This window comes from Lutjanus erythropterus, chromosome 10, assembly GCF_056507025.1.
Source record: "Lutjanus erythropterus isolate fLutEry1 chromosome 10, fLutEry1.hap2, whole genome shotgun sequence".
Taxonomy (NCBI): Eukaryota; Metazoa; Chordata; class Actinopteri; order Lutjaniformes; family Lutjanidae; genus Lutjanus; species Lutjanus erythropterus.
In genome coordinates, this window is record NC_139326.1 from 6,520,411 (window position 1) to 6,546,516 (window position 26,106).

Sequence of the window (26,106 nt, forward strand, 5' to 3'; positions counted from 1 at the left end):
ATTTCGATGACCAGTGCCATTTGAATATCACCATGACACATAATCAGGTGTATTTTGCCACCATTAGCTAGCCAACGTTACATGGAACTGATTTTGAAACAAAGAAGTGATGTGAGAGACAACACGGTGCCAGTAAAAGCTCCAAAATGTGTGGTGAGGAAATATAACGCTGAATACATTAAATCTGGATTCATAACGGCAGGCAGTGATGCAGAGCTGAAAGCAGCATGTCGAGTGTGGTGAAACTGTGTCCCGGCCGAATTAATTTTTCTCCTTTTTTTAAAAAAAAAAAATTCCTTTCTTTTTCAGATTTATTTGGGACGGTGTTCCTCTGTACTGTACTTCATCTCCACATTCACCTGCACTCATGTTGTGGGGCTTCTTGTTTCATAACCTTCTGTAAGAACATGTTTATAATCCCTTCTTGCAGAGAAAAAAAAAAATCCTCAAAGTCAAAGGTAGAGTCACATTCTTGAACATTTATTTTGATGAATAGATTTGACACGGTCTAAATGACTATCCCTGATAACAGCAAACTAAAGTGATGAGACCCTCACCGGGGTCAGCTCCGACCTAACAGGGAGTCCAGACTACAGCTGCACTCTGTGTCTCCTTGAAACCTCCTTGAGGAGGCTGCCAAGTGGGAGAAAGATTGTTGATAAAGGGGGGGTGGGTGGGGGTTAAAGACAATAGCTTTCAGAGTTCACTTAAAATAAATTAGGCAAAATGGTCACTGCACAAGCAGGAAGCCAATGAAAACATGAGGCCTGTTAGGAAGTGTGTTAGTATGAATGTGTATCAGCTAATTGTCATTATAATGATGTTTGAGTCAGTTGTTGTGGTCATTATCCTGCGTCACTAAATGTGCCATGGGACAATGCTAAAAGCATCTCAAATTAATTCTTAATGAATGGACCATTATAAAACCCTTTTACTCCAGTTATGCTGCATTATTAGCTGGAACCGGAATATCTGCCTCGATCCATAAACCTCCATCTGAGTAACTGTGGGTGCACAATTTCCACTTCATAATGTGAAGATTTACACATTCCATGGAAACTAAAACACAGAAACAGACAACATATCAAGGGCTCGCCTGCAATGTAACTCCTATAGTGACCACGTGTTGATACAAGTCTTAATGTAAAACACAAAGCTTAAAATACAAGTTTTTTTTCTCTTGGAAAAAGCCCATAAAAATATCTGAAATGTAACAAAATTCTGGCGTCGTGCCCTTTATCTTGGACACAAACCAGTCATGCAAAACCCCAACTCAGTCACAGGTTTTAGCATTAGAACAAACTAGTTTTTTTTTTATCTACAATAACTCTCATCTACATCCCAGGTATAATCAGGTCTGTAAGTTTAAAACATTGTGATACAAACATGACAGTAAAATGAAAATTAAAGAGTTGAAACTATCAAACAAAGACAGGAACTCAATACAGATAATATTACAAGTTTTCCCTCAAAAGAGTGTCACCATAAGGAAGACGATGTTCCTGTACTGTACGCACCTTGCTGTCATTCTAACGCAAGTAAGGCTTCAGTAGAGCCTTTCCGACAAAGGGCAGCAGACTCAGAATGACTCGAAACAGCGACGCAAACTGAACATGCCAAGCTGAGGCAGTGACCGAGGAAGCCAAATGGAGTACTGTTGACATCAGAGAGGGAATTTTCCAGTCCGGGAGCTCCAATAGAGAAGAACAGAGCCCTGCTGACTGCATATTTAGTCAGAGGTGCCCGAGTGGGTTTCTGAGCCAGTCCACCTCCACACAGGTCCTTCAGGAGCGACTGCGGTCCTCTTGGGTGCCCACCAGCATTTTACTGTACAGCTTCTGCTGCTCTTCTTTAAAGGTATCTTTTACCTTTCCTCTCTTCAATCCTCCGTCCCTGAAAAAAAAAAAAAGAGTTTGAAATGAGTCACAACAAATATGAAGAGGACAATTATAGCAAGAAATGCTGACCAAATACACTTCATCACAAACTTGTTGTTTATGATGCTGCAATAGACTTGATATGCAACATATAGAGCTGAAACTGACCTTTATTTTCATAGTCGATTAATCTATTGTTTATTTTCACAATAAATCTATTAGTTGTTTGGTCTATATGTCAGAAAATGGTGAAAAATGTTGATCGGTGTTTCCCAAAGCCCACCATGACATCTTTCAATGTCTTGTTTTGCCCACAGGCCAAATATATTTAATTAACAGTCATATAAGAGTAAAGAAATGAGAAAATATTAAAGATTTAGGGATGTGGAACAAGAGAATTTTGACTTTAGTTCCTTAAAATTTACTTGAACTGATTAGCGCACCACAGTCCAATCCAATTTGACAATCTTTTATTTGACACCAACTTCGTAGTGTTTATTAATTCTGCCAAGGAGGTTATGTTTTCTGTGTTGTTTGTCTGTTTGTCTGCTGCATTAAAGAAAAACTACTGGCTTGAGTTTCATGAAACTTGGAAGGGTGTAGCATTGGCCAAAGAAGAACCTATTAAATTTTGGATCAGATTTGAATCAGGGGGCGGACACGCACAAATTATTTTTCACTTTCATTTGCATTGCAAGATAGGGCATTTGGCCTTGGCAGTATAAATGTCATACATCTTCAAATCCAGCAGATGGTAGTAAAGTTCAATAGTGACAAACCCAGGGCTGAGGAGTAACAGAATACTAGAAGTAATGGCATTGAAGGGATTACTTTATTATCATCATTTTTTTTATTTGCTCTAAAAATGAGGCATGCATTTCCAATAAAAATATATATTTTTTTAAGTGCAGCAACATGCACCTGCCACACACCACGCGAGAAGAGACGCACAGCCAGCACGCTGTCAGGGACGTGTTTTTGGCATGGGAATATAAGACACTTTACCTTCACACATCAAGAAGGTTGCAACATTACAGTGCAAGCTTTGCTCCCCATCACCTAAACTGCTTTCTGCATCAAAAGACTCAATGTCTAAAATGAAGAAACAAGTTGAGCTAGTAACCAGCTGGGTAATTACTTTAGCTGAATTGCAATTAAGTATCATTAATTAGCCACAAGAACAATCTCTTTAAACATCACATGACTGGCGTTCTAGTGTTTGGACATTTGTGGTGTGAATAAGTTGTTCTACTGTTTGTGGCTAAAGCACGGTGGTCTCGGTGGTCATTTAAGACGCTGCAGTTGGTGGAGTTGGACTGAACAGAATCTGTGTCTTTGCCTCATTTTTGACTTGTTACTGCAGAAAAAGCACAGGTGTGACCGATAATCTTAACAAGGGTGCTGATTGATTCAGGGGCCAGTAAGCCAACACGTACAACAGCACACTAAAAAAAAAGAAAAAAAAGAAAAAAAGTAATGACATGAAGTTGCAAGACACTCCAGTCTAACTACTGCAGTGACCATTTCTACCTCTCTGTATAGTAAACAAATCTGGTATATTTCTGGCATTTAGCAGTGATGTTATGGGACTAACGTTTCAGTAACAACGGGGTGTTGACCTTTTTCATGGCAGGGATTTTAACTTGTCATAGCAGGAGAAGCACAGGTGGAAAACAGTTCTGTTGTAGCCAAATAAGCAGTTGCAGTGAGTGAGCAAACATGATACCAGGGACCATTTGCCTAAATCACCTAAACTCAATGAAGTTACTGATGTTAACAATTACATCTGCACTTTTCCTGCAACACCATGTCAAAACACCTGTAGTGAAAAATTAACCCATGACAGCAGTCTGGTATGAATGTTGGTCACCCGTGTGTTGAAGCACGTTCATTATTCCTCATCATTCATACGGTTTGTGTGTGAAAGTGTTCGAAAGCATCGAGGTGAATGTGTGTTATCTCACCACAGGAGGTCGACCAGTCCACCTTGCCTGGCTATGGCTGCCTTTACACGATTGGCAAACTGTACAGCATCCTCGCCTTCCTGTTGGAGAGAATGCACATGAATATAACACTTACAAATGAGTGGTTGTAAAAAATAATTAAAAGCATTGCTATTATCAACTATAAAAGCTTTGTTCAAATATGGAGCACAGTGCGTATTATCATATTTTGTTTGCACTCAGATTTTATCTGTATGTTGTGAACAAGGGCTAACCTGAACAAGTTCTCATTGAATTGACCCTTCGCTGAGCCACAGCCTCCTTAGTTACAGTTGCCATGCTTGTCAAGCTTTCCATTTCCATGTTTACACTGATAACTGTGGCAGATTTAACACTGAAACTGGCAGTAATTTTAGAAACACAAGGTCTTCGATTCCGCAGAGAAGTAAATAAAAGCAGCTTCTCATATCTAGCACAGAGCCATAAAATGACTGCTCTTGCTAACAGGCTTTCTAAGTGTAGCTAGCTAATGTAAACAAGTGCTAAAGCTTAAACTCCTTCAGTCAGCTGAGAAGTCCGTCTCCAGCTGACTTGATAATGTTTCCTTCAGACACACTTTAAAATGAAGAAACATGGAGGTTAAGATTTCGACTATGCTTCATTGTTTATATTTTAAAACAGTGTGCTCCACTTTTACAAGACAAAATTATTTGTGGAGATGAAGAATAAGCAACAAGTTTGAAAGACACTGTGGTACCTGACACTGTGGGTAGTAAGCTAGTTAGCTGGACATGTTTATGTTTGCAGCGTACATCAGAGCAGATTATGACAAAGTTTAATCCATTCCTCCCACTTTTATTCTTTTGTTTTATGTTTCTGAAAGAGTACAGAAAAGACACCACCCTCTAAACTCATTACTCTTTTCTGAGCACAGCTTAAACCTGTAGAGAAATACAAAGCTTAACAGGCCTGCGGTGCCTAGTTACAGTTACTAGGCTATGATTGGGCAGTTGCTGTTTGCCTGTGGTTTTCAGAAGGGTCAGATTTAAGGGTTGATGAATGAAACAATCAGCTTATAAAAGCCTTGAATTAACCACAGAGTCTTACTTCTCTAGACATGGGAGGAAGATACCACACGCTGCAGACGATGGCCCAGCTGCTCATCATACGTAACAGGTAATTGACCATTCCAAACTTGCTGCTATTCCAGAAGGCGTCTCCAAATCGGGGATCATACTGTGAGGACCGAACACACCAGAATGAGTGATCAACATATGAATTATTTAAAATAAACTGTTGGTTAAAAAAAAAGGTTACACAAACATAAATGAAAATAGTTAAAGAAAAAAGAAGACATCACTTTCACCTTAATGGCAACAGGGTAGACTGTGGCACCAATCTCAAAACTGCCCTTCTTAAACATCATAACTGATGTGTTGTTAATGCAGGTACCTGGGGATTTAGAGTAAAAATAAATTTAGACTTAAGGGGCTTTTTTAAAAATTGCTTGCTGTAGTGTGATCATATCTTTAGGAGATTTTTGGACAAGCTCACCTTCAGGGAAAATAAGAATGGGAAGTTTAGATTTATCTTCTACATGGTCACTCAATCTGCAATACAAGAAGTATGACAATTATTTCTTTAGATACAAAATTATCATGTTAAAACTGACACTCAAATTCAATATAAAATTTTACTTTGCATCCACTGTAACTGGATATCAATGAAATGTCTTATAGTCTGAGAGAGAAACTGTATACAATAACCAAAGCTGAATAAAAACAAAGGTTGTAATTCTACCTTTTGGCCACTAGATGTCTGTCTTTGACTTCTGAGCGTTCGAACCAAATGTGTGGGCAGGCCTTGACCATCGATCTCTGAATGACCCCCATCAGGCCGCCGTGAATTTGGCCAACCTGAAGCAACACAACAAACAAATATACAAATAGCAACAAATCTATTTGTGGGAGAAATGTAATTTCAACAGACAAGCAGCTGTCATGGAAAGAGTGTCCAGTGTCAATGTTTTTGTAGCTCGATGATGGGCAGCAGTATACTTACCATAGCGTAGCAGCCGTCACTGGCCAAGATGATAACATCTATGGGCGAGGTGTGGTTGGCGACACAAATTCCTCCATTCTTGGGTTTATTCTCACTGGAAAAGTGGAGACAGGAAGACTGTTAATCTGTCATGAAAGCAATTCCTGGAAGTTCTTATTATCGAGAACAGAAACAATGTTTAGGGTGATCGCAGCAAGTGTCAAGATACAGTTTTAGTACACTATTTGACGTCGTGTAATGTCATTCTTCACAGAAATTTGAATACACTTTGGGTCACTGCCTCTCCCAGTCTTCCTGGAAGAAACAAAGCCCATGGTGGATATGTCAAAGGTTTGACCCACGGAGCACGCAGGACCTGAACATACCAAGGTTTCCAAAGATAGAGTTGCTATCCTAAACAGAGAGCGCAACACTTCCTATGTCACTTGTGTATTTTTAGCTCCAGACTAGAGAGGAATACATGCCACAACAGGCCAGGCCTTGATGGCAGAAGTCAGGAAGTCACAAGAAATGATACAGATCTTTGTCTCACCTCTGAGTACTTTGTCTATATCAATGTGTTTTGTCCCCCAAAATAATTTTAAAGATTAAATGAGAAAATTTTGATGTGTGTCCCTCACTAAAATCTGGAGCAAATAATTAATCAAACTTCCAGTCAGATAAGACAAACAAACATCACAACGTCCCTTAAACTCAAACTCACATGACATTAAAGCGGTTTGATTTTAAATTCAGTCATGCCTGCACTGCAGTTTACCGAACAACAACAGCTGTTACACACTAACTGATAGGCAAAAGAAGCATCAACTTCCTCCTCCACATCCTGTTGCATGTGCCATCCTGTATATAAAAGCTGTCGACAGTTTTATGTTCCTCTTACTTTGCAATATGCCAACAGAAATAAGCCTCACTTAGAACAAAACTCTGACTACTCACATCCAGTTGTTACCGATGTGAATTCATCAGGTCGCAGCATTGTGTTTGATGTTTAAAACATTACTGTAGCTTGATTGAGCGTGCCTTGGTTTTGTGTAGAAGACAGCGGTTTTGTGCTTCACCTAGGCTCATTCAGTATGCCTGCTGCAATGCATACAAATGCAGACACGGTCTAGCCTCGGGCATCTTCCTTTTCATTCTTGCACTCAGGGTTCTCACATTTCAACTGCTAGCACACCCTGGTTTCTGTTCTCTAAAGATAACTCATCAGTCATTATATAATCTCACACAGACCCCCTCTCATGTTTATGGTGAGAGGTCTGCGGCGGATCAGGTTTGAGAATGAAGAAGAACGGGACCGTGTAAAGAGAGGAGCAGCACTTTGAGTGACTTGGGGTTTTTTTATGTTATAGTCCTCTCTAAACTTCAGCTTAATTTTATGACATCTGGAAAGCAATTAGTTGTAAAATGCTATCTCTTTAAATGTTTGTCAACTTGTATAAAACTCAAAGCTATAGTATGTAGCATTTTTGGCATTAAAATTTCACAAAATGCTTGACCTATGTTATATATTATTTTGATTTGAATATTTCCAACAATGTTAAAAAGTGGAGAAAAGGTAACAGTGCATTTCCTGCTGGCTAGTTGCTATAACTTCTAGGAAAACATGGGACCAGGATACATCAGAGACTGGAGAGAGAAGTTGGCACATGACTAAACGCAACGTGAATAAAAGTTAAATATTACCTCAACCAGAAACACAATGTCTGCCTGAGTCATGTCAGATAGATTTCATCAGCTAGGGTGTTTGTTTAACAGCGAAGACAACAACTCCCATGACCCCACGCTACTTCATGATGCTTAACTTTCAGTTAGACGTGTGGCTAGATGCAATCATTTATTACGTAATATGAAACAAACAACTGTAATATATCACAACTATTAATATTTTCAGTGAGAACCTGAGATAGGCTGTCAAAGCACGGTGCACAAAAGCAGAACAGAAACTGAGAAATTGACCTAGAGGTTGAGAAACTGCACAGGAACACTGGAGCAGCATTGTTAGCACACAGCTGGTGGGAATGATAAGGAGCCAACACTCTAAGTAACAAAACCAAGTCAATGGCGACCACCATGTAAGGAAGAAAAAGTTGCATGTTCTTAGCCAAAATGAGCATGTTAAAAATATTAACATTAAAATATACACAAGTAACCTTCAAGTTTATAAAAAATACCTGCAGCAATGATATGCTTTCCCTAAAAACATGCAGTGTTTTGAATTATGTCAAAATGAGCATCCTTTCCACTGTGGAAAGCACTGTGTGTAATGTCAAAGTGTTTGTGTTTGTTTGTGTCCCATCTGTCAGCGCATGCAGTGGAAACCAGTCTGACTGCTATGAGTCTTTTATGAATTATTGTTTTGCATCCGTTATTTCGGTTGACACACTTACTGCGTCCTGTTCATCTGAAGTAATTAGATTATACCTGAGTGTCTAAAGCATTTGCATACAGTCTTTCAGAGCCTGAACTAACTTCACCTCATGTGCTTCATCTTCTCTTTCACACATCCTGTCCTTATCTGATAGGGACTGTAAACATTTCACCAAAAGTCAACTGTTTCTGTGTGAAGTGTGCTCTTCTACCTATGACCTTTTAAAATGTCAACATTTACCAGCAACTCAGTAGTAAATCATTATTTTATGTCAAAAATCTACCAGCCACATACCTAACCCTAACAAAGACATAGTTTACCAGAGTTTAACTGCGACTAATTTTCCACCCCGTTCATGTTCAATTAACGTCATTAGTCACATAAATAACAGAGGTGTGGCACAAAAGCGTAGGTGCTTTACCTGTCATGGTAGGTGATAATGGCAGTCAGAGCTCTGACACATATTCTGTAGCACATCAAATGGACTTTCTCACTGAGAAAGTTTTTCATCCTAGAAAAGAGAAGCATAGAACAGCATGATTTACTTTGTGTGTCAAGACGACTAATTGAAGATGATCGTGTCCAGTAAGGCTGCACAAAATGTTTAAAAATATCTAAAACAAATCATATTATGATTATTTCAACAGATATTGCAATATGATTCACAATTAGCAGGAATGATCATTTTTGCATCACAGTTGCAATTTCCCCTTGAATCAGAAGGTCCTATCTGTGTTCTGAGTAGTTTTCTGATATCTTCAAACCGATATGTGGAACAGGTTCGTTCTTCTTTCATTTCTCAATGTACAATATCAAAATCCTGACAATTTGTAAATTGCATACAAGTGAAAAAAAACAAATTTTAAAAAGTGGTCACAAAATGAGAATATGTGAATATCATTCTGACAAAAATATCAGAATCTTATAATTCAAAGGAGGTGATTTGTTGGGGTCTGTACTAAACAAGCATGTTTCCTTGTGTTTTCTTGTAAGTCAGGGCATCTCTGCAGCACTATAGTACTTCACTGTAATGCTGTTTTGTCACACATTTTTCCTTTATCAAAAAAAACTCCTGTGATTTGGATATTACAATTTTGATTAATCATGCAGCCTTAGCGTTCAGGGATCTGAGCTGATATTTTTGATAAATGCAAACAGACCAGCTTGTCGTCAGTCTTACCTTCCATTTGGCAGCAGCCCGACAACAGAGGTGAGGAAGACGAGGAGGCCCACACCAGTGAAGGCAAGCGTTACCCTGACAGAGACATGCATGTAGGTTACACATAAACCAGATGTATGTAAAACAGGAAGGAAGGTTTCAATGTTTACTGATTAATGTTTTTACTGGCATTTAAATAAAGGAATGTGAACCTTAGCCATAAATGTGTGTGTGTGCTACAAGCTTTCACTGAGAAGAGTAACTGCTCAAATAACACGTAAAGGTCATGAGTAATGTTATCCAAGAGAGAAGGATCTTCGTTATCAATTAAAAGTAACCATGCTCTCCTGTGTCACTGATAATAAACTCCAGCACCTGCAGGAGGGCATATTAGGCAGTGGCTAAGATGGCCAACAGGCCGACTTAATCTGGATGAACTAATCATCCAGGGGTTGGAGAAGGTGCTGATTAAATTGTGTGAGGATTAGACAAATGCTAGAAAGGTGACAGTTTTGTGCAAGTGAGCCGGTCGGCCGATATTCAACTGGACAAGTACTGAATGAGAGAATCTATTAGCTGGATGGGAAACTAGAATGATGTGTGTCTGTCTTTGTCGCGGTGGCCTGATTCGTCTCCCCACTGGCAGTTGGAAATGAGCCAGCCAGGCTTAGAACTGAGTCACTGTCCCTGTGTCTGTCTAAGCTGACCCTGAATGAGGATCTCCCTCTTTAACTCACTGCATGTGCCAACATTTAATGTGAGTCTCAAACCTCATGCAGGGTGTCCAAATCTATTAGTTTTTAACACTTATCTAATAAAACCATATGTTTGATATTTCTTGACAATATTTTATGCTTATATAATCACACCACTTTCCCATGTCGATTCACCACAACATAATATCTTATGATCAAACTGATTTCAAGTTTGCATACTGTAGGTCAAGCCAGCAAAAACAGGGACATGTCAGGATCACATGGGTGGCTAACTCCATCTAAGCAGGTTTTTAAATGTTGATCACCGTCATGAGACAGTGTAAATTAAGGGCTTAAATTCTTAATAGTGCATCCAAAAAGCTTGACATTTTTGAGACCTTTACAGCAGAATGTATGTCATAAATGCTGCCATCGTATTAAAGGAAAAATTAAACCCTTGATTTTAGTTAATGGAGATGCAATGTGGCTGATTGACCAGGTTCAACAATAAGGTTTGCCCACTCACCCCGGGCAAGTACAATACCATGTACAGTTGAGTTGAGCAGTTTTACACAAAACACGTTGCCACAATACTGTAAACTCCAGTAAAATGTCAGGAAGGAATGAAAAACTCATCATCTAATGCATACTGCCTCCAGCCCCTCTGACTGTACAGAGGTAATTGGTATGTGGCCGATCAGGCTTTGTGTTTCCAGACGCTCTGGACAAAGATACCTGCCAGGATGAACAGGTGATAACCCTGAAGTTCGTTAGTCAAATCCAAAAGGAGAACTTAGTTTAATGCAAAAAAACTACACAAATTGATTCAGAAGACACACATTTGGTGCTGCTGCAGTATTCAATAGCCATGTTTTATGGATAGCAGCTTTAAATTGCTGACATTGTAATACTTGTACCAGTGCCAGTGTCAAAATCAAGTTTGGGTATTATATATTCTGATTGAGGGGTTAAATATCCGTTATAGGCCGTCTACAGGTCTCAAAAGCTTGTGTGGAACTGGTTCTTCTTGTAGTATCAAACAAGCTCCGTGTTGGAGGTACAGTTAATACCTGAGCGGTAGCAGGAAGCCGTAGCGGATCAGCAGGCCCAGCCCCCATAGGACGGTCAGTCTCAAGCTGATGTAGTGGAAGTTGTTGTTGCTGCGGGTGAGCAGATTCCAGGACTCCAGCTCCTCCGCAGTGAACCGCTTGGTCACCTCGTCATCCATGATGCTCTCCACTCCTCGCCGGGCGAAATAGAAGATGTCCGACATCTCAAACTCGGGGGCTGAGTCCAGGTCTCTGTTGCTCCCACTCCGCCGGATCTCCTTGATCTCCTCCTCCAAAGAGGTGGGCTCCTTGGCAATGATAGCTGGAGCGGTCCAGAGAGACGGGATGTCAGCAACACTCGCCTCTTGGAGAAATGCACCAACTGAACATGCAGGAAAACACACTGACACAACATCTTACCATTTGAGTAGGGTTTGTACAGGGGATGATTCTTTTCTTTTGCTCCTCTCTCTATCCTCAGTGTGGCCCACTGCAAGAAAAAGAACGAAATGCATGAAAAAATACCCACACAGGGCTGCACAATTAATTTAAATCAAACTTCAAATTGTAGAAGCTGCAGTTTTTGATCATGTGTGAAAAAGTTCTGTGGTGCTGCAGAGAAGCCTTGAACTTTAATCTTGTTCTCCTAATGTAAGAACATATATTTTTGGTACAGACCCCAACAAATATCACATCATCATGACCAGGGATCGATTATTAAATTAATCGCCAACTATTTTGAGCACATAACAAACATGCCCTGGCTCATAAGCATCCTACCATATCCCTTGGTAACAGAGCTTGTTATGAGTCACATGCATGACTCTTAAGTTTGTTACCTACTGGTGGTTAAATTCAAACTAAAGTGACTAAATTATCTTGGTCTTTCTTAAAAATAGGTTATTAAAAAATGTCAAATGGAGAGTTCATTTGTTTTTTATCAATTTTTACCCCATTAAAAACTGTTTTATTTATTAGTGGTTATAAAATAACAAAGACTTAAGTTAATTGTGATGTTTAATTTAAGGCTGAAATGTCTATAAAATGTCAGAGAATATTTTCAAACTTCAAGGTGATGTCTTTAAATGAGGCTGAAACGCAGTCATAAAACATTTAGAAGAAGGAGTCCTGGCAAGAACATGCAAAACATGTCTGCTGCAACCAGCTGTCACTACTAGCAAACTGCTGCCAGTCTCACTTTCTACAGTCATTCAAGAACATCAGTCAACACAGAAGCACACATAAATCGCTCATTCTGATCAGAGTCACAGCTGCTTACTGCTCATGCTTTCTGCTGGTCATCTCTCTATTCTGAGTGTGGTTGTTAATGTTGTCTGTGTCTGAAACTTCAATGAAGTTAAAGAAAGAAGATCTTGAATTCTTGGAAGTTACCACACGCATGACTCAAACACTGTAAAGCCCACTTGTCCTGCTTCAATATGAAGAACTCTGTGTGCACTCTGTATGCTGAGGGGAAAACAAATGGTTTGTGTTCAGGAAGAGGCAGGAAAAGGACACGCTGTTCCTGCTGGAAGACGAGCAGGAAAGATCAGGAATGATTGTACTGGACATGTTTCACTTTGCCAACAGTCTCAGGTTACAGCACTTTTTAATTTCCAGGTTTGTCTGCATCAATCAATGATAGGGAATAAACTGACAGCCCAACTAATGTGACTAAGTATAATCAGACACAGGAATGGTAGGCATGTATGTTAATGTATGCAAAAAAACAAAAAAAAAAACACTGGAATTTGCCTGAAGCACTTCTGAGAATGTTGGGCAACAGTGATGTTGTTTGCAGGAGACGCTGGAAAACACTCAAAATTTTAAAATGTCTGATTCAGGGGTTTAAACTTATTTTCATTAACTGAAGATAAACATGTTTTATGACTTTGGCAAAACTTTCAAAGACTGGTTATGTTTAAGAGCTACATGATAAATGACAGCCAACTTAAAGCAGATTATTTGAAGGTTGCAGGGCATTTTTCATTTCAAAATTCCACACTTTAAGACTTCTCTGTCGATTTTTTCAGACCATATTTGAGTCTCAACAGCTCGATGTTTATTATGTAAATATAGTTTTAAACTAACTGTTAACATAATTGTAAATCCGACTATGTATGTTATTATGTTGCCAAATAACTGCCAGCAGATTGTAGCTAAGTGCTGAAGCTCATAAATAAGAACTGAAAATGAGTTTGATATTTTGGCCCTGGATGACCACACTACTTGATAAAAACTGACATGTGGTGTCCCGCTTTTAGGCCAAATTCAATTCAGTCTATACAAGTTACCACTCTGCAACATTATTAGAAACCACAGCATCAATTTCCGCAGATGTAACGCAGCTAAATAAATCGCTGTAAACTCAAATAACCACAGTTTTATCAGTGACTTGTTGCATGTACGCCTGACATAAGTCTGTGGATGAATCCTAACTAAATAACAGCAAAATTGAGGTTCTTGTCATTGAAGCAAAAGCTGAGAAAAAATGTCTGACCAACTCTAAATCAGTCTACTGAGGGTTTAGGGGCTCCAAATCAGACTTTCAAACAAAATCTTAGGACACATCTTTTTATAGTTGCTTTCCCCTAAGTGTTTCTAATTAATGGTTCTTCTATCTTGTTTTATCCTGCAGTTTTAATTTTCATTTTATCTTATCCTGTTTTTATTTTTATTTTATTAGAAGTGCTACATCACTGCGTAACTCAAATGTTTAAACAAGCTTAGTATTTGTCTATTTGTGATGCTAGGTATATGTAATTCAAAGATAGAACAGCAATTTCTGTATTATTTTCACTAATTTGATCATGGATGACTAAATTTTAGATTTTAATAGGGGCAGTAGTCTGGAAACAAATATTTTTCCATGCTGTCCTCTCGTCTTCCAAACTTATCCAGACCTGGATCTAGCATTATTTTTGCTTGCTTTGAAAGGGACCTTTAAATCGTGTTGTGACAAGTTGCAGCCCGTTACTGAGTCACCAACCTTTGGGTGGAAAGAGGAGGAGGTGCAAACATGCCATGCATGCAGCTCCAGAGCTGCATGTCAAAGAGGAGGTTTTTACTTATTTATCCCTGACGTCTGACAGGTGTGGGATTACAGCGCAAATATCTTTCACTTAAGTGAGCAGAAAAGTGATTTTTGTCACACTGATGGGCTTAAAGCAATACAAGCCATCTTTGAGTAACTGGTTGCACAAACGAAATGCAACTGCAGGCCTTGTGTTGAACTGATGCAAACAGATTTAAAGGAGGAATCTAAAATATATTTTAATGTAGTAAATAGTAAAATGACCCTACATATGATGATACATGAAACTGATGCCAAGTTTAAATACTGGCTTCTTCAACAGCAGTGCTACAGCAGTGCTATTCTCCTTTGATATTTCTTTTCTTAGAACTTATGTTATTTTTCACCCGATTCATGTTATTAAGAGCTCTAATTGATGCCGAATGTTTGCAAAAGGAGTAATTTAGTCTAAGAGTCTATGGCTCCAATGCTATTTGGACTGCAGAACTCATTTTTGGGTGTACAAATACTGCTTATTGCTCTTTTAACACTTAATCATATACCCATGACAGACGTTTAACTTTTCTTCATCAGCCTGAAATGGAGATTTGCAAGCAATGAGACAAACAGTACAGACCAGAAAACATCACTTCAGCTTCGAAGTCTGTCCTCCATCTGTCCTTTGACCTTTTCTCTAAATCTATTGGTTGGTGCTGGAATCAGGAGCTAAGAACATCTCTCATTTCTCCCTCTAGTCCATTTATTTCTGGCGCAAGATCTGCTCTCAGAGGTGCATGCTGGAAAGTGATGACAGCTTTACTGGGGAAGATACACCAGAGATAGCAGAAGAAGAGAAACTCAATAACTGTGTCTGTGTCTGGAGTCAAACAGGAGGAGAGGAGACCATTAAATGGTAAATAAGGGCATCTTGAAATAAGCTTCACTGCACAATTATGCTTTAATGTCCTCGCTGGTGATTCAAACTAATTTCTAGAAAGTGGAAACTACAAGTCAGCAAGCAATATTCCACGCTGTTGGAGCCACGTCACAGAAGACAGTTACTGACAAGGTCTGTGCCACAGTTTCTCCTGTTACATAATCAGAGAGAAAGAGCCCTGTGGCTGTGATGTTAATCTGTATTAGCCAGTGAACACAATAGCGACTGGCTGGATGCGAGACCGGAGACGAGCGTAAAGCCTGCACATGACCAATGCCCTGAGGTGAGCATGTGAGGCCAGCGAATTTCTAATTGAATTGACCAGAACTGCAGCATCAAAAATATCAGATAGAAGAGATTAAAGGATTGGGGCGAGGGCTGCATTCAGAAAGGCAGTGCACTCCATCAGCATGCTTTTCCAGGACTTTTCCAGGTCAATAATAAGCGAAGCAAAGGAATCATCTTGCTTGCTTCATCTCCAAAAGTGAGAGAAGTGTAAGAGTCTGTCACTTTCTACCTGTTTGAGTTGACTTACTCGTTCCCATGCTAATTCAACGTGTCCTTAATCAGAACAAAGCTACCAAATTAATACAGGAAGCAAATGCCACACGTCTGCACCACAAATTTTCATTTTCACTGGAAAATCTATCAAAATCGATCATGTGACATTTGTTGGGGATCTGCAGCACTACACTACTTCATTATAATGCTGTTTTGTCACATTTTGTCCTATGAAAAAATTGCAGCTTGTACAGTTTGGATCTTTACTTGGCCATATTGCGATTTCAATAAAATTTCAATTAATTGTTGTTCTATTCAATATTAGCAACTGCTTTTCAGAAGCAAAATGACTTATGATGATTGGGAGGGTGGAAAAAAAGCAGAGCCAGAGCAAATAAAGACTGTCCTTGAAGAACAGATCCAACAACTTTTACAAACTTTAGTTTGTTCAATAACAGGATGTTTGGCAAGAGCAAGAGACGAGCAATTACACTGCAAGAATAGCAACACACCTCCAGACATACTTTTATACTGGGTGCGTATGCAGTGATTCCACTCAGCTTCAATCCAAAATAATCACTTATGACGAAAATCTGTTGCACACATCTTGGTGCTCACTTTAACCATAGATAATATACTAAATAGGGATTCAACCAATTTAACATACAGTCTGTTACTCCAATGTGCTTTCTGGACAGCTGTGCTCATTTTGCAAACACAACTGCTACATATTGCTCCTTTAAACTGCATTTTACATTTTACGTTTCAAAATTTTTCTCAAATGAACAACATAGTGGGTCATTATGCAGAAAGCTCTTACCTCAAAGATCTTTAACAAGGTTTTCATGTAAAGACGTCTGATGCCAAACGACACCCCAAAGATGGCAGGCACGATGATGAAGACCAGCAGCAGGGTGAACCACACGGTGAAGGAGATGCCCAGCAGGATACACACCAAGTTGTCAAAAGGGTTGAAGAAGAGCTCCATCTTGAAGTCTTGGAGAGTGACGAACTCTAATTAAATAGTTGATATCAGTGGGCAGAGCAAATGGCAGCGGGAGGTACAGTCCTCCACCTCCTGGCCCCAAGTGGCCCTTACCTTTTGTCAGAAAAAGGCCTTCATGAAGATCACTAGGGAATGGAGTTTCTTCTCACACTGAACAGAGAATCAATACAAGTACAAGTGACCATCTTGAGGTTGCCCTCATGGGCAATATCAGTGAATTTCATGATTTCCACCATCAATCTGGTAAAAGTTGATTTCAATTCCAGGAAAAGGAAGGTTAAATCTTTAAAGTGATGAAATAACGGCAGGTCAGTGCTGCAGATGTCCTTTGCTATTTGAACAACGCCTCCCCCGCTGGTGACAGAGATGTAAACAATGAAACAAAAACAACTCAGCACAGCAGGTGGTTCTCTTGTCTGGGGCACATCCAGGGGCTCTGCAGCTCAGTGTCACACGGATCTGCAAAGATGTACAAACAAACAGTCAGGATGAGCCATGTTACAATAATACATCCTCTATGACCCAAGTACATCCAATGTAATTTAAAGGGACAGTTAAAAGTCAAAATACTGCTCACAACAAGGTCTGTGGATTATCTTCAGTAATCAGGTCATGGTTTCTGGAAAGAGACACTGCTGTTGAGTTTTTTTCAGACTAATATGACATTGTTTTGGCTGGTGGAAGCATTTGTTCAATAGCAAAACTTTAAAACTTCAAATGAGAGGGGAAAAAACAAAAAATTGAAAGAGACAAAAACTTGCATTTTGTATTGTATTACTAATTAACTGATTGCTAACATTTTCAACTACCAGGTAAGGAAAATGCAGAAAATTTTCCACCCTGCCTATAACTGGTCTTTATAATACTGCAACTCACGATGATTTTAATTGTCACTTCATCTGCCAAAAATTATTTTGAGAATCTTTCCCAAAACACAAGATGATGTCTTCAAATGTCATGTTTTGTTCATAACCCAAAGCTCTTTAACTGAGTTTGTCCTGAAAAAGGGACACAACACATGGGGGGTGTCAGGAGAGTGTAAGAGTCAGAGTCAATTTATGTGCCATTTGCTGTCGGTACTACGTTGGAAATGGGGGTGCAAGAGCTCATAAAACACGGAAAAAAAACAAAAACACTATACATCACGTTGTATGCATAAAAGACCAAAAACCAAAACAGAAAAAGGAAAAACAGAAACAAATCCAAATGCCAAGCATGAATAAGTCCAACAAACAACCCAGCTCAAAAGTGCATAAATAACGGTGCACTAATCAACATGTTTATGCATAACTTACTTCTAAAGTGTTGAACTTAAGGATGATAGTGATTAAACGATGATCAATTAATCAATCATTAAGAACTAGATCGATCAAGTAAAATTTCATCCATCAATTAAAGATCTGAAATAAAACGGGTTATTTTTATGAGCTTGTTCTGCATGTGATCTGATGTGCAAATGTCTTCAATATGTACACTTTTATCTCTGAGAATATGCAATATGCTGCTGTGTAAATAAAGCTTTGATTGAGTCGTTAATTTAGCCAGTTATCGATTAAGGGAAGTGTTTGAAATTTGCAACCCTAGCTTAATTATAGTGTGTATGCATACATAAGTTTCTTCTGTGTCCAGTTACAAAATCGCATGTGAGACACACAAGGGGCAGTTTATGCAAGTAAAAACAAAAAGTTAAAGTGCAGATTTTTAAAGCGCACTAGTTTTGTGCAAGTGTATATGCAAATAAATGAGACAAGAAATGTGCTAAACAAAGCCAAACATGACTGCACAGAAAGTCTGCAAAATTGAGCCACCACCAACCTCCCCAGAGTAAATAATGCAAGACAGGAAACGTGTCCTAGTGGCACCATCCCCTTTAGTTGATACTAGCATCCGTCTATACTGAACAGAAACGAATTAAACTAATTTTGAGGAAAGGTTGATTTATGGTCATGTTTCTCTTTTCACAGAGGAGGCACATAAGTCCACAGCGCTGCTGTTATCATCCCCAGCGCAGAGATAAGGATAGAGGCCCTCTGTCCTCCTCATCCCCTCTGATGATGCAGCAGGACGGCTAGCTGAAGAGAGGCTCCATCCCGAGGAACTGAACCACACTGGGTTAGCTGGCCTGAATCATCACCACAAACAGTTAACAGACGAGGCTTACTGGGATAATTTAGCAGCCTCTCATCCACACAGATGTAATCAATTAAGAGCACGACCTAAGCTAGCGGTGGGTCGTGAGAGAGTGAAGAAGACTCGTGTACTCACACGGATGATTTAGTATAAAGTTAGCTTGTAGCCTCCGAGCTAACTAACGGTTATGCTACATTTTGTCTCCTGGCGTGCTCCACCTCAGCTCCGTCCGTCCGTCCGTCCGTCCGGGTGTTTCATGAACTGCTGAGCCAATCGTTTTATTCTCAGCTCGGTTATGTTCCGTGAACTTAGAGGCTTTTTCTCCTCACAGACAGTTTAAACGTGCGTGTAAGTTAACGGAATTAATAGTTAACCAACCTTCAGTCACGTTGTTTCCTGCGCCGGTACAGTAGGTTCCTCCGCTCACTCAGATGTCTTTGTCTCGGGGACTGTAAGCCAAACTCCACCCGGCGGACAACATGGGCAGACAACGGGCGGCTCGATGCTGCTACGTATTTAAAACGAGCAGCTCTCAGCCGGACCCACACGGCACAACACACACGGCTCTGCACTGACACCTGCTGGCCAACATGAGGTGCTGCACTGACCGGTGTCTAAACACATTTGACCACTAGAGGCGCCAGAGAGCAATGTTTTGATACGCGGGCGAGCACGTGACATCACAGAAAAAAGAACTTTATTGATAACAGCAGTAACATTTGAAAAATTAAGCAATTTTGAGGAACAACAGAGGGAACAAGTACCAGGGAATTCAATTATGATAAAAATAATAAAAATAATAAATGAAGGAAAAAATAAAAAAAATACAATAAATAAATGAAGGGGGACAGATGATAACACAGAATATGCCACAGTAGCCCAATGAATGCATCATTGGGAAATAACACGTTTAAATTTTTAAAAGGAAAGGCCACATATCTAAAGTGTCTAGCATATTGGTTGCACATAATAGGGGAGACTGGGGGCAATTGTAACTTTTTTTTTTTTACATCTTCCCACATAACTTACAGACAGCTTGAATACAGAAGTCATCTTTTGATATAACAAACATATATATATATATATATATATATGCACTAATTAATAATATAATCAATATATTTTTACTAATAAGAACAAAACTATAATATTAATTTATGTCAAAATATTAATTTATGCATGGCAAAAATGTTGTGAAAATACAGTGAATATGTAGTTTGTAATTAGCTAAACTAAACTACATTACCCAAAGTAGTTAAGTACTGGAAAAGCTACTGAAATTTAAGTGTAGTTAACTACACACCAACACTGGTATAAGTAGACATTAAGCTGCAGTAGGTGCATTGAAATGAAAGAATAAGACTGAAAACACTTTTTAAAATGTAATTTTTTGTTCAGCACAAACAAAAGGCCTTTCACCTCATTTGAACTATTTTATATATTGCTGGCTATTTTAATCTGCAGCAATACATCAGATCCTATTAGATCATCATGTAATTGTGGCGTTGCTGTCCTGTGAGAGCCCCAAATCAACTTTTCATGTGCTGAAGAAAACAGCCCTTCAATCTATCAGTCAAAGTCACAATCACCAAATATGGAGATACATGGTTTTCACTGGACAGGAAAGGTATGAAAAACTGTCATATGAAAAGTAATGAGTAACTAAAGCTGTCAGACAAATGTAGTGGAGTAAAAAGTACAATATTAACTTAACCAAGATGCAGAGGAATAGAAGCATAAAGATGCATAAAATGTAAATAATCAAGTAAAGTATAAGTACCTCAAATGTGCACTTAAGAACTTTGCTTGAGTAAAATATGACTGCAGACAACAGTGCTTTGCCACAGTAGTGCTGCTAAGTGGTGAAAGCAAACATTAAGCTGCGGTGGGTGCATTCAAATGAAGAAAAAAAAACTGACACTGAAAACAATTCAGTTATAGTTAAAAGCAGCAGGGGAGCACTGGGCTGTAACCTTGTTGAATTTTTCAAATGCAGTTCTTCATTCAGCACAAACAAAAGGCCTTTCACCTCCATTGTATTTGGGAGGCGACAAAAACCTCACATCTCAAACCTAAGCAAATAAAACCAAAAGCATATTTGCATAGCCACTAGAAGCACATTAGAAAATAGGCTGTTTTGTTGTAATGTGGGTGAACCAACAATTGAAATGATTTGACATCAACATCGTGGATTAACAAAAATGTTTTTATTCACACATTTACATCCATGTACAGTCTTGTCAAGTAATTTCAACAGTACTTAATTTTGGCACAGCATTCAATCTTTGAACCCTGAATCAATATGCCTATTTCACAAGAAAAAATAAATTTATATTTATATAGTGTACTTCAATATGTCATCATAGCCACTCTGTAAACACAAACGTTCAATCAACAACTATCATACTTGTATGTGAGGTGTGGTTCCTGGGACAGGCCAGAGTAACAGTAAACATCTTGTCAACCCACCATGTGAGTCCAGCAAGCATCAAGCACTGCTCTCAAGTAGAGCCTCAAAGTCTGGGGAGCATACCATTTTGTGTTTGACATTCCCCAGTACCGTCAAATCACCGGTTCTTCCCTCCGTACCAATGGAGACCAGCTCCTGAGAAACCACAGGGTGAGGAAGAAGAGAAAAAGCACGTCAGAAATGTTAATAACTCTGATTCTGTGATAAAATAATAGAGCAGCAGAGCCCATAGAGAGACACTGGGAGGCAAATATAGCTGCAGAGCTCAGGTTCCCAATACTAGAGGACTAGATAACTGGCTTTGATTTGAGCAGGCGCCTCCTGGCATCTCTCTGACCAGACCCACTTCACACTTTTCTGCAAGAGATTTGTCAAAGGAGTCGTAATTGTTGTGAAAATGGGCCCAAAACGGTGATAGAACCCACACGTTCCCAAGAGCTGTATTAGCAGCGTGCATGTGCGTGGGCCACGGAAATCTACAATAGCTGGACTTTCAACAATCTTGGACATACAGCTCCACAACTGAGGGTTGCAAGGCCAAAACAATCCTAAATGAAGCAAGTTAAATCCTGTGGGGACTGGTTGCTATGTGCTGTTATTGTTATGTATTGAGTATAATATGAAATATCTATAAAATATCTCACTCAGTCGGTGCATGTCAAGTTTACAAGGGTCCCTTCAGGAAAAAGTTTGGGAACCACCGCTGTAGAGAAACATACAGTGTTGAGATGAACAGACAAAGGAGGACACTTCAATAAATATACTCCTATCATACCTGAAGGAAAGAGCATGATGTTCCTAGAGACACGTCAAGTGTCACTTGCCCCAGGATGAGCTGGACCCGGCCAGACTTCCTCACCAGCATCTTCCCTACGAGACCTTCCCGCAGGTCTTTCAGATTGCAGCAGTTTTCTTCAGCTTCCTCCTCCTGTTTAAAACCAAGATACGGTTTACACACAGAACCTCAAGATCATCGTCGTGCATTTGGCACGCAGACAAAGATTAAATCTACCTGAGACTCTGTTTTCAGAAGCACAGACTGTCCGTCCTCTGACTGCACCTCCGTCTTCACTGGCCTGTGCTCTTTGGTGGGTGGCTGACCGGGCAGCGAGTCGGGCAGCTGCATGAAGAACAGCTCCTCCCCTTTGCTCAGGCTCCATCGATGCAGCAGGTCGTTCAGGACCTCAGGCTCAGGGAGAGGAGGCGGCTTGAAAGCTGCCTCTGTCTTCTTTATTTCATTTTCCTCTGGCTCCTGTTTCACTGAAGACAAGATAATGCTCATCATTTATTTCCTGCTTTCACAAACTATCATGAAAAAAATTGAAACACAAGCTGCTGACTTAGTGTTATCTCGTTGCAAAATATTAAGAAAATGAAGCAAATGCAGTCAAAATGACAAAAGTCAGCACTTACCTTCAACTGAGGATTCCATGGGTTCACCATCCTCTTCTACCTTCTCTATTTTAATAGCAGCTGTGCTAAACTCCTCCTTGAATCCCCATCCTGACACAGCGAGGGGAAGCTGGACTGGGCAGCTCCTCTGTTCACTCCTCAGGAACGGATCGTCTATAAACTGAAATAATGCCAAAGAAGAGTAAAATTCACAGAAAATGCAAAATACAGCTACTTTATAAAGATGACCGACATCTGAGGGACTTACATTATCTCTCTCCAGACCGCGCAGAATCTCTTTGGTTTCTTCCTCCGTCTCCCGCTTCTCCTTTTTAATATTGATGATGGGTGAAGGTCCCACAGCCGGAGCGTCTCTCTCACTTTCATAGCCACCTGTGTGACACCGGGATACACTTAAAACTAAGATACGACGCAGTTATGCACATGTGATCAGAGCTCCAGACTGTGATCAAAGTGGGTGCACATGCAACCATTTTTTGTGAGCTTCTGAGAGTTAAAATTTTATTTCTGTTTCTGATCCGTCCTCTGCACAGCTGCAAGCCCCAGCAGCAGTGTTTCGGTTTGTCACTTGATGATGTGGCATTTGTTGGCCTCTGTACCAAACAAACATCTGGAGAACAAGATCTGTAGGCCAGGGCATCTGTGCAGCACTACAGATCTTCATTATAATGGCTGATATGGGCCTGGATGTACGTGATTGGTTGTCTTCTTTGTCTGGTTTCATATCCTATTTAAGTGTTGGTTTTAATTTGTTTTACAATGACCTTGGTGGAGGCCAGAGTTGAAACGCGCCCCGCCCACCCAGCAGGATCAAGAACTCCTACCTTTCTTTTTCATTGTCATCTCTGCAGGCCCCTGTTCAAAAATAGAGTGGGACTGGATGACTTCTGGACGACCTCGGCCCCTGCCTCTGTCTCTGGGACCGCGACCTCGGCCTCCATCATTCCTCTCTCTCCTCTGCCCGCCGTCGACTTTCGTTCTGTTAATGACAGACAAAATTAGTCAACAGTCAGAAAAGTCTATGACATATTTTTTCTTTTAACATTAGTTATGAACTTACTCCTCTTTGACTTTTCGGCCAATAATGTTGGGTGTAAAAGTTTTCTAAAACGAAAACACAAAAATCACAATTACAAAATCAGGCCATAAGAAGAAAATGTATCATATTTTATTGACTTTCACACAACATATAGGCTATTTCAGATGGTATTGGGGGTTGTGTCTCAGAAATTATTGAGGAGTTGGTTGCAAATTTAAACATTTCCTAGACAATATTCATTCTCTACAACTCCCTGTAACAGTGTGACGCAGTTATGATACCTTCTTCACTCCTCCCAGGGTCAGGTCTCTAGATCTCATTGAGGGGAGACGGCCGGGGGAGATGGCGGATGACGGTCGACGGCCCACTAGCAGTCCTAGATTGCTCCCGCCAGGTGTTGGCACGCGTTGACCACTGCCGTCACCTGCACCTGAATCTGCCATCTTAAACTGGAGACATGTAGCAAGAGAAATAAATACCTCATTTGTATGTGTGACTGATTAATAATAGGAACACTAATGCAGGTATTCTGATTATAATGACTGTTGTGGTGGTTTTGGATGCTACATTAAATTTAATTTAATTAAATTGATGCTGCATTAAAAAAAGTATGATTATATTTTATATTTCAGTATATGTATCATGTATTTCTAGTATATATATCTTATTATCTATAGAGTATACCAAGTGCAGCTGTAATGATTGATCAATTAATTGATTAATCAACTGTGAATCGATTATTAAATTAATAGCCAAGTATTTTGATAATCGCTCAATCGGTTTGTGTAATTTTTTAAGGAAAAATTCTCTGATTTCAGCTTTTTAAATCTGAATATTCTCTGATTTCTTTAGTTCTCTTTTAAAGTAAACTGAATATCTTGGGTTGTGGACAAAACAAGACATTTGAGGACGTCATCTTGGGCTTTGGGAAACACTGATCAACATTTTTTTTACCATTTTCTGACATTTTATAGACCAAACACCTAATTGATTAATCAAGAAAATAATAAAAGATTAATTGACAATGAAAATGATCATTAGTTGCAGCCCTTGTGCTAAGGTTTTTTTTTTCTTTTCTTTTACAGTGAACTCTTTTAATTGATTTTGTTATTTACTGTGCTTATTTTTACATTGATATATATTTCTCTCCTCTTGTTATGTAGGCTATATGTGTATTTACTGTTCCTGTGTTATGCCTGTATAACCTGATGCTGATACACAAGAATGTACCATTTTGGGATCAATAAAGTCCATCCATCGATCCAACCAATGCATGCAACCAATGTGCCCACTTGAGAAAGCAGATATACTGACGTTTTTTGCATTAAAAAGTACACAGCTCTTCTGCAGATAATGGAATGACGAAGATGATGTGGTTATTATTTTTTTTGCCTTTGTAATTGTTGTCTTTTCAGACCAGCTAATAATGTACTTATGCAGTTAATGACTGTTGTAAATGAGTAATTTCCCTGCATGGCAGTTTGTCTTATCAGTTAAGTCTAGATGAAGTTGACTTAAGACTTACATACTCCAGTAACCTTTTTTTCCTGACAAATTAATCTGTTCAGGAAAACAATAATATTCTCTGACTAGATTTTTATTACAGTATTTATAAATCACACTATCCAAAAGAATAACTGCTTTTGTCTCCTAGGTTTTAACTGAGTTACTTCAGTACATGATGTTATTACATCATTTGAAAAGTGTGACGGGTCTCTGGTCAAAGCTTGTGGCTCGTGACATAAACAGCTGGCAGCCATTTTAAGTGCGCAAGACAATGATCAGTTTAAATTTGATCATATCGCGACCATGGTTCATAATATTTAATGATTTCTCGTCAACAACACAGCAAAAATTCAGCAACACGTGGCCAAATCACAACACGTATGCAGGGATACAACACGAGTGTGTTGAACTTCAACGCTGTCAAGATGAACTTTTGACATATAATGTTTGTCCACATACTCACGTTGTGATTCCTCTGATGTCCTAATTAGATATTAAGTCCAGGCTCGTCAGAGAAGTGTCATTACAAGTTGTTTAGTGTTAGAGCTGCTCCTGACTCGGCATGATGGGCGGCGCCATGACACTTCCGCTTTGTCATCAGCCTCTGGGCTCACGTGCATCAAACCTGCGCAGAAAGACGCGCATATTCATCATTTATCCATTATTTAACATAATGATATTACCTGGGGATAGTTTCGTTGTTTCCTGGACTTATATTATATATATTACAACTTCGTAATAAAATAATATTTATACGTGGAGAAAATCGTACATGATGTACGTATAAAGTATGTAGGACAGTTTGTCCTCATGTGATAATCTGATACAATTCAATATATTGATCATTACATGGAGTGTACTGTACATATTCCAGACAGTTTTCGTTATAACAGTTGTAAATATACTTAACAGTATAAAAATATAAAAATTAATTAGGTT

At 39.3% G+C, this 26,106-nt stretch overlaps 2 protein-coding genes across 8 annotated transcripts; both read right to left on the bottom strand.

Annotated features, from left to right (window-relative positions):
- Window positions 1-459: 459 nt before the first annotated feature.
- On the bottom strand, window positions 460-19,373 carry LOC146319947 (glycerol-3-phosphate acyltransferase 4). 6 transcript variants are annotated; one of them, XM_084728063.1, is made up of 14 exons: window positions 19,118-19,373; window positions 16,703-17,068; window positions 16,424-16,617; window positions 11,573-11,642; window positions 11,174-11,474; window positions 9,430-9,504; window positions 8,671-8,760; window positions 5,882-5,975; window positions 5,621-5,736; window positions 5,375-5,430; window positions 5,187-5,272; window positions 4,928-5,056; window positions 3,842-3,921; window positions 460-1,893 (listed from the first exon to the last, which is right to left on the bottom strand). In XM_084728063.1, the coding sequence occupies exons 3-14, from the start codon at window positions 16,589-16,591 to the stop codon at window positions 1,785-1,787; spliced, it is 1,374 nt and encodes a 457-aa protein (XP_084584189.1). In that variant the 5' UTR covers window positions 16,592-16,617; window positions 16,703-17,068; window positions 19,118-19,373; the 3' UTR covers window positions 460-1,784. The 6 variants fall into 6 exon arrangements, with proteins under 6 accessions (XP_084584189.1, XP_084584188.1, XP_084584187.1 ...); XM_084728062.1 differs by adding an exon at window positions 17,187-17,228 and having other exon boundaries at window positions 16,424-17,068; window positions 19,118-19,266; XM_084728061.1 differs by adding an exon at window positions 18,875-19,003 and having other exon boundaries at window positions 16,424-17,068; window positions 19,118-19,259.
- Window positions 19,374-20,931: 1,558 nt separating this feature from the next.
- Window positions 20,932-25,773, bottom strand: polr3d (polymerase (RNA) III (DNA directed) polypeptide D). 2 transcript variants are annotated; one of them, XM_084728065.1, is made up of 9 exons: window positions 25,631-25,773; window positions 23,943-24,110; window positions 23,683-23,726; window positions 23,447-23,601; window positions 22,870-22,994; window positions 22,623-22,782; window positions 22,222-22,469; window positions 21,985-22,137; window positions 20,932-21,344 (listed from the first exon to the last, which is right to left on the bottom strand). In XM_084728065.1, exons 2-9 carry the CDS (start codon window positions 24,102-24,104, stop codon window positions 21,228-21,230), a joined length of 1,164 nt encoding a protein of 387 aa, XP_084584191.1. In that variant the 5' UTR covers window positions 24,105-24,110; window positions 25,631-25,773; the 3' UTR covers window positions 20,932-21,227. The 2 variants fall into 2 exon arrangements, with proteins under 2 accessions (XP_084584191.1, XP_084584190.1); XM_084728064.1 differs by having other exon boundaries at window positions 25,627-25,766.
- Window positions 25,774-26,106: the final 333 nt, after the last annotated feature.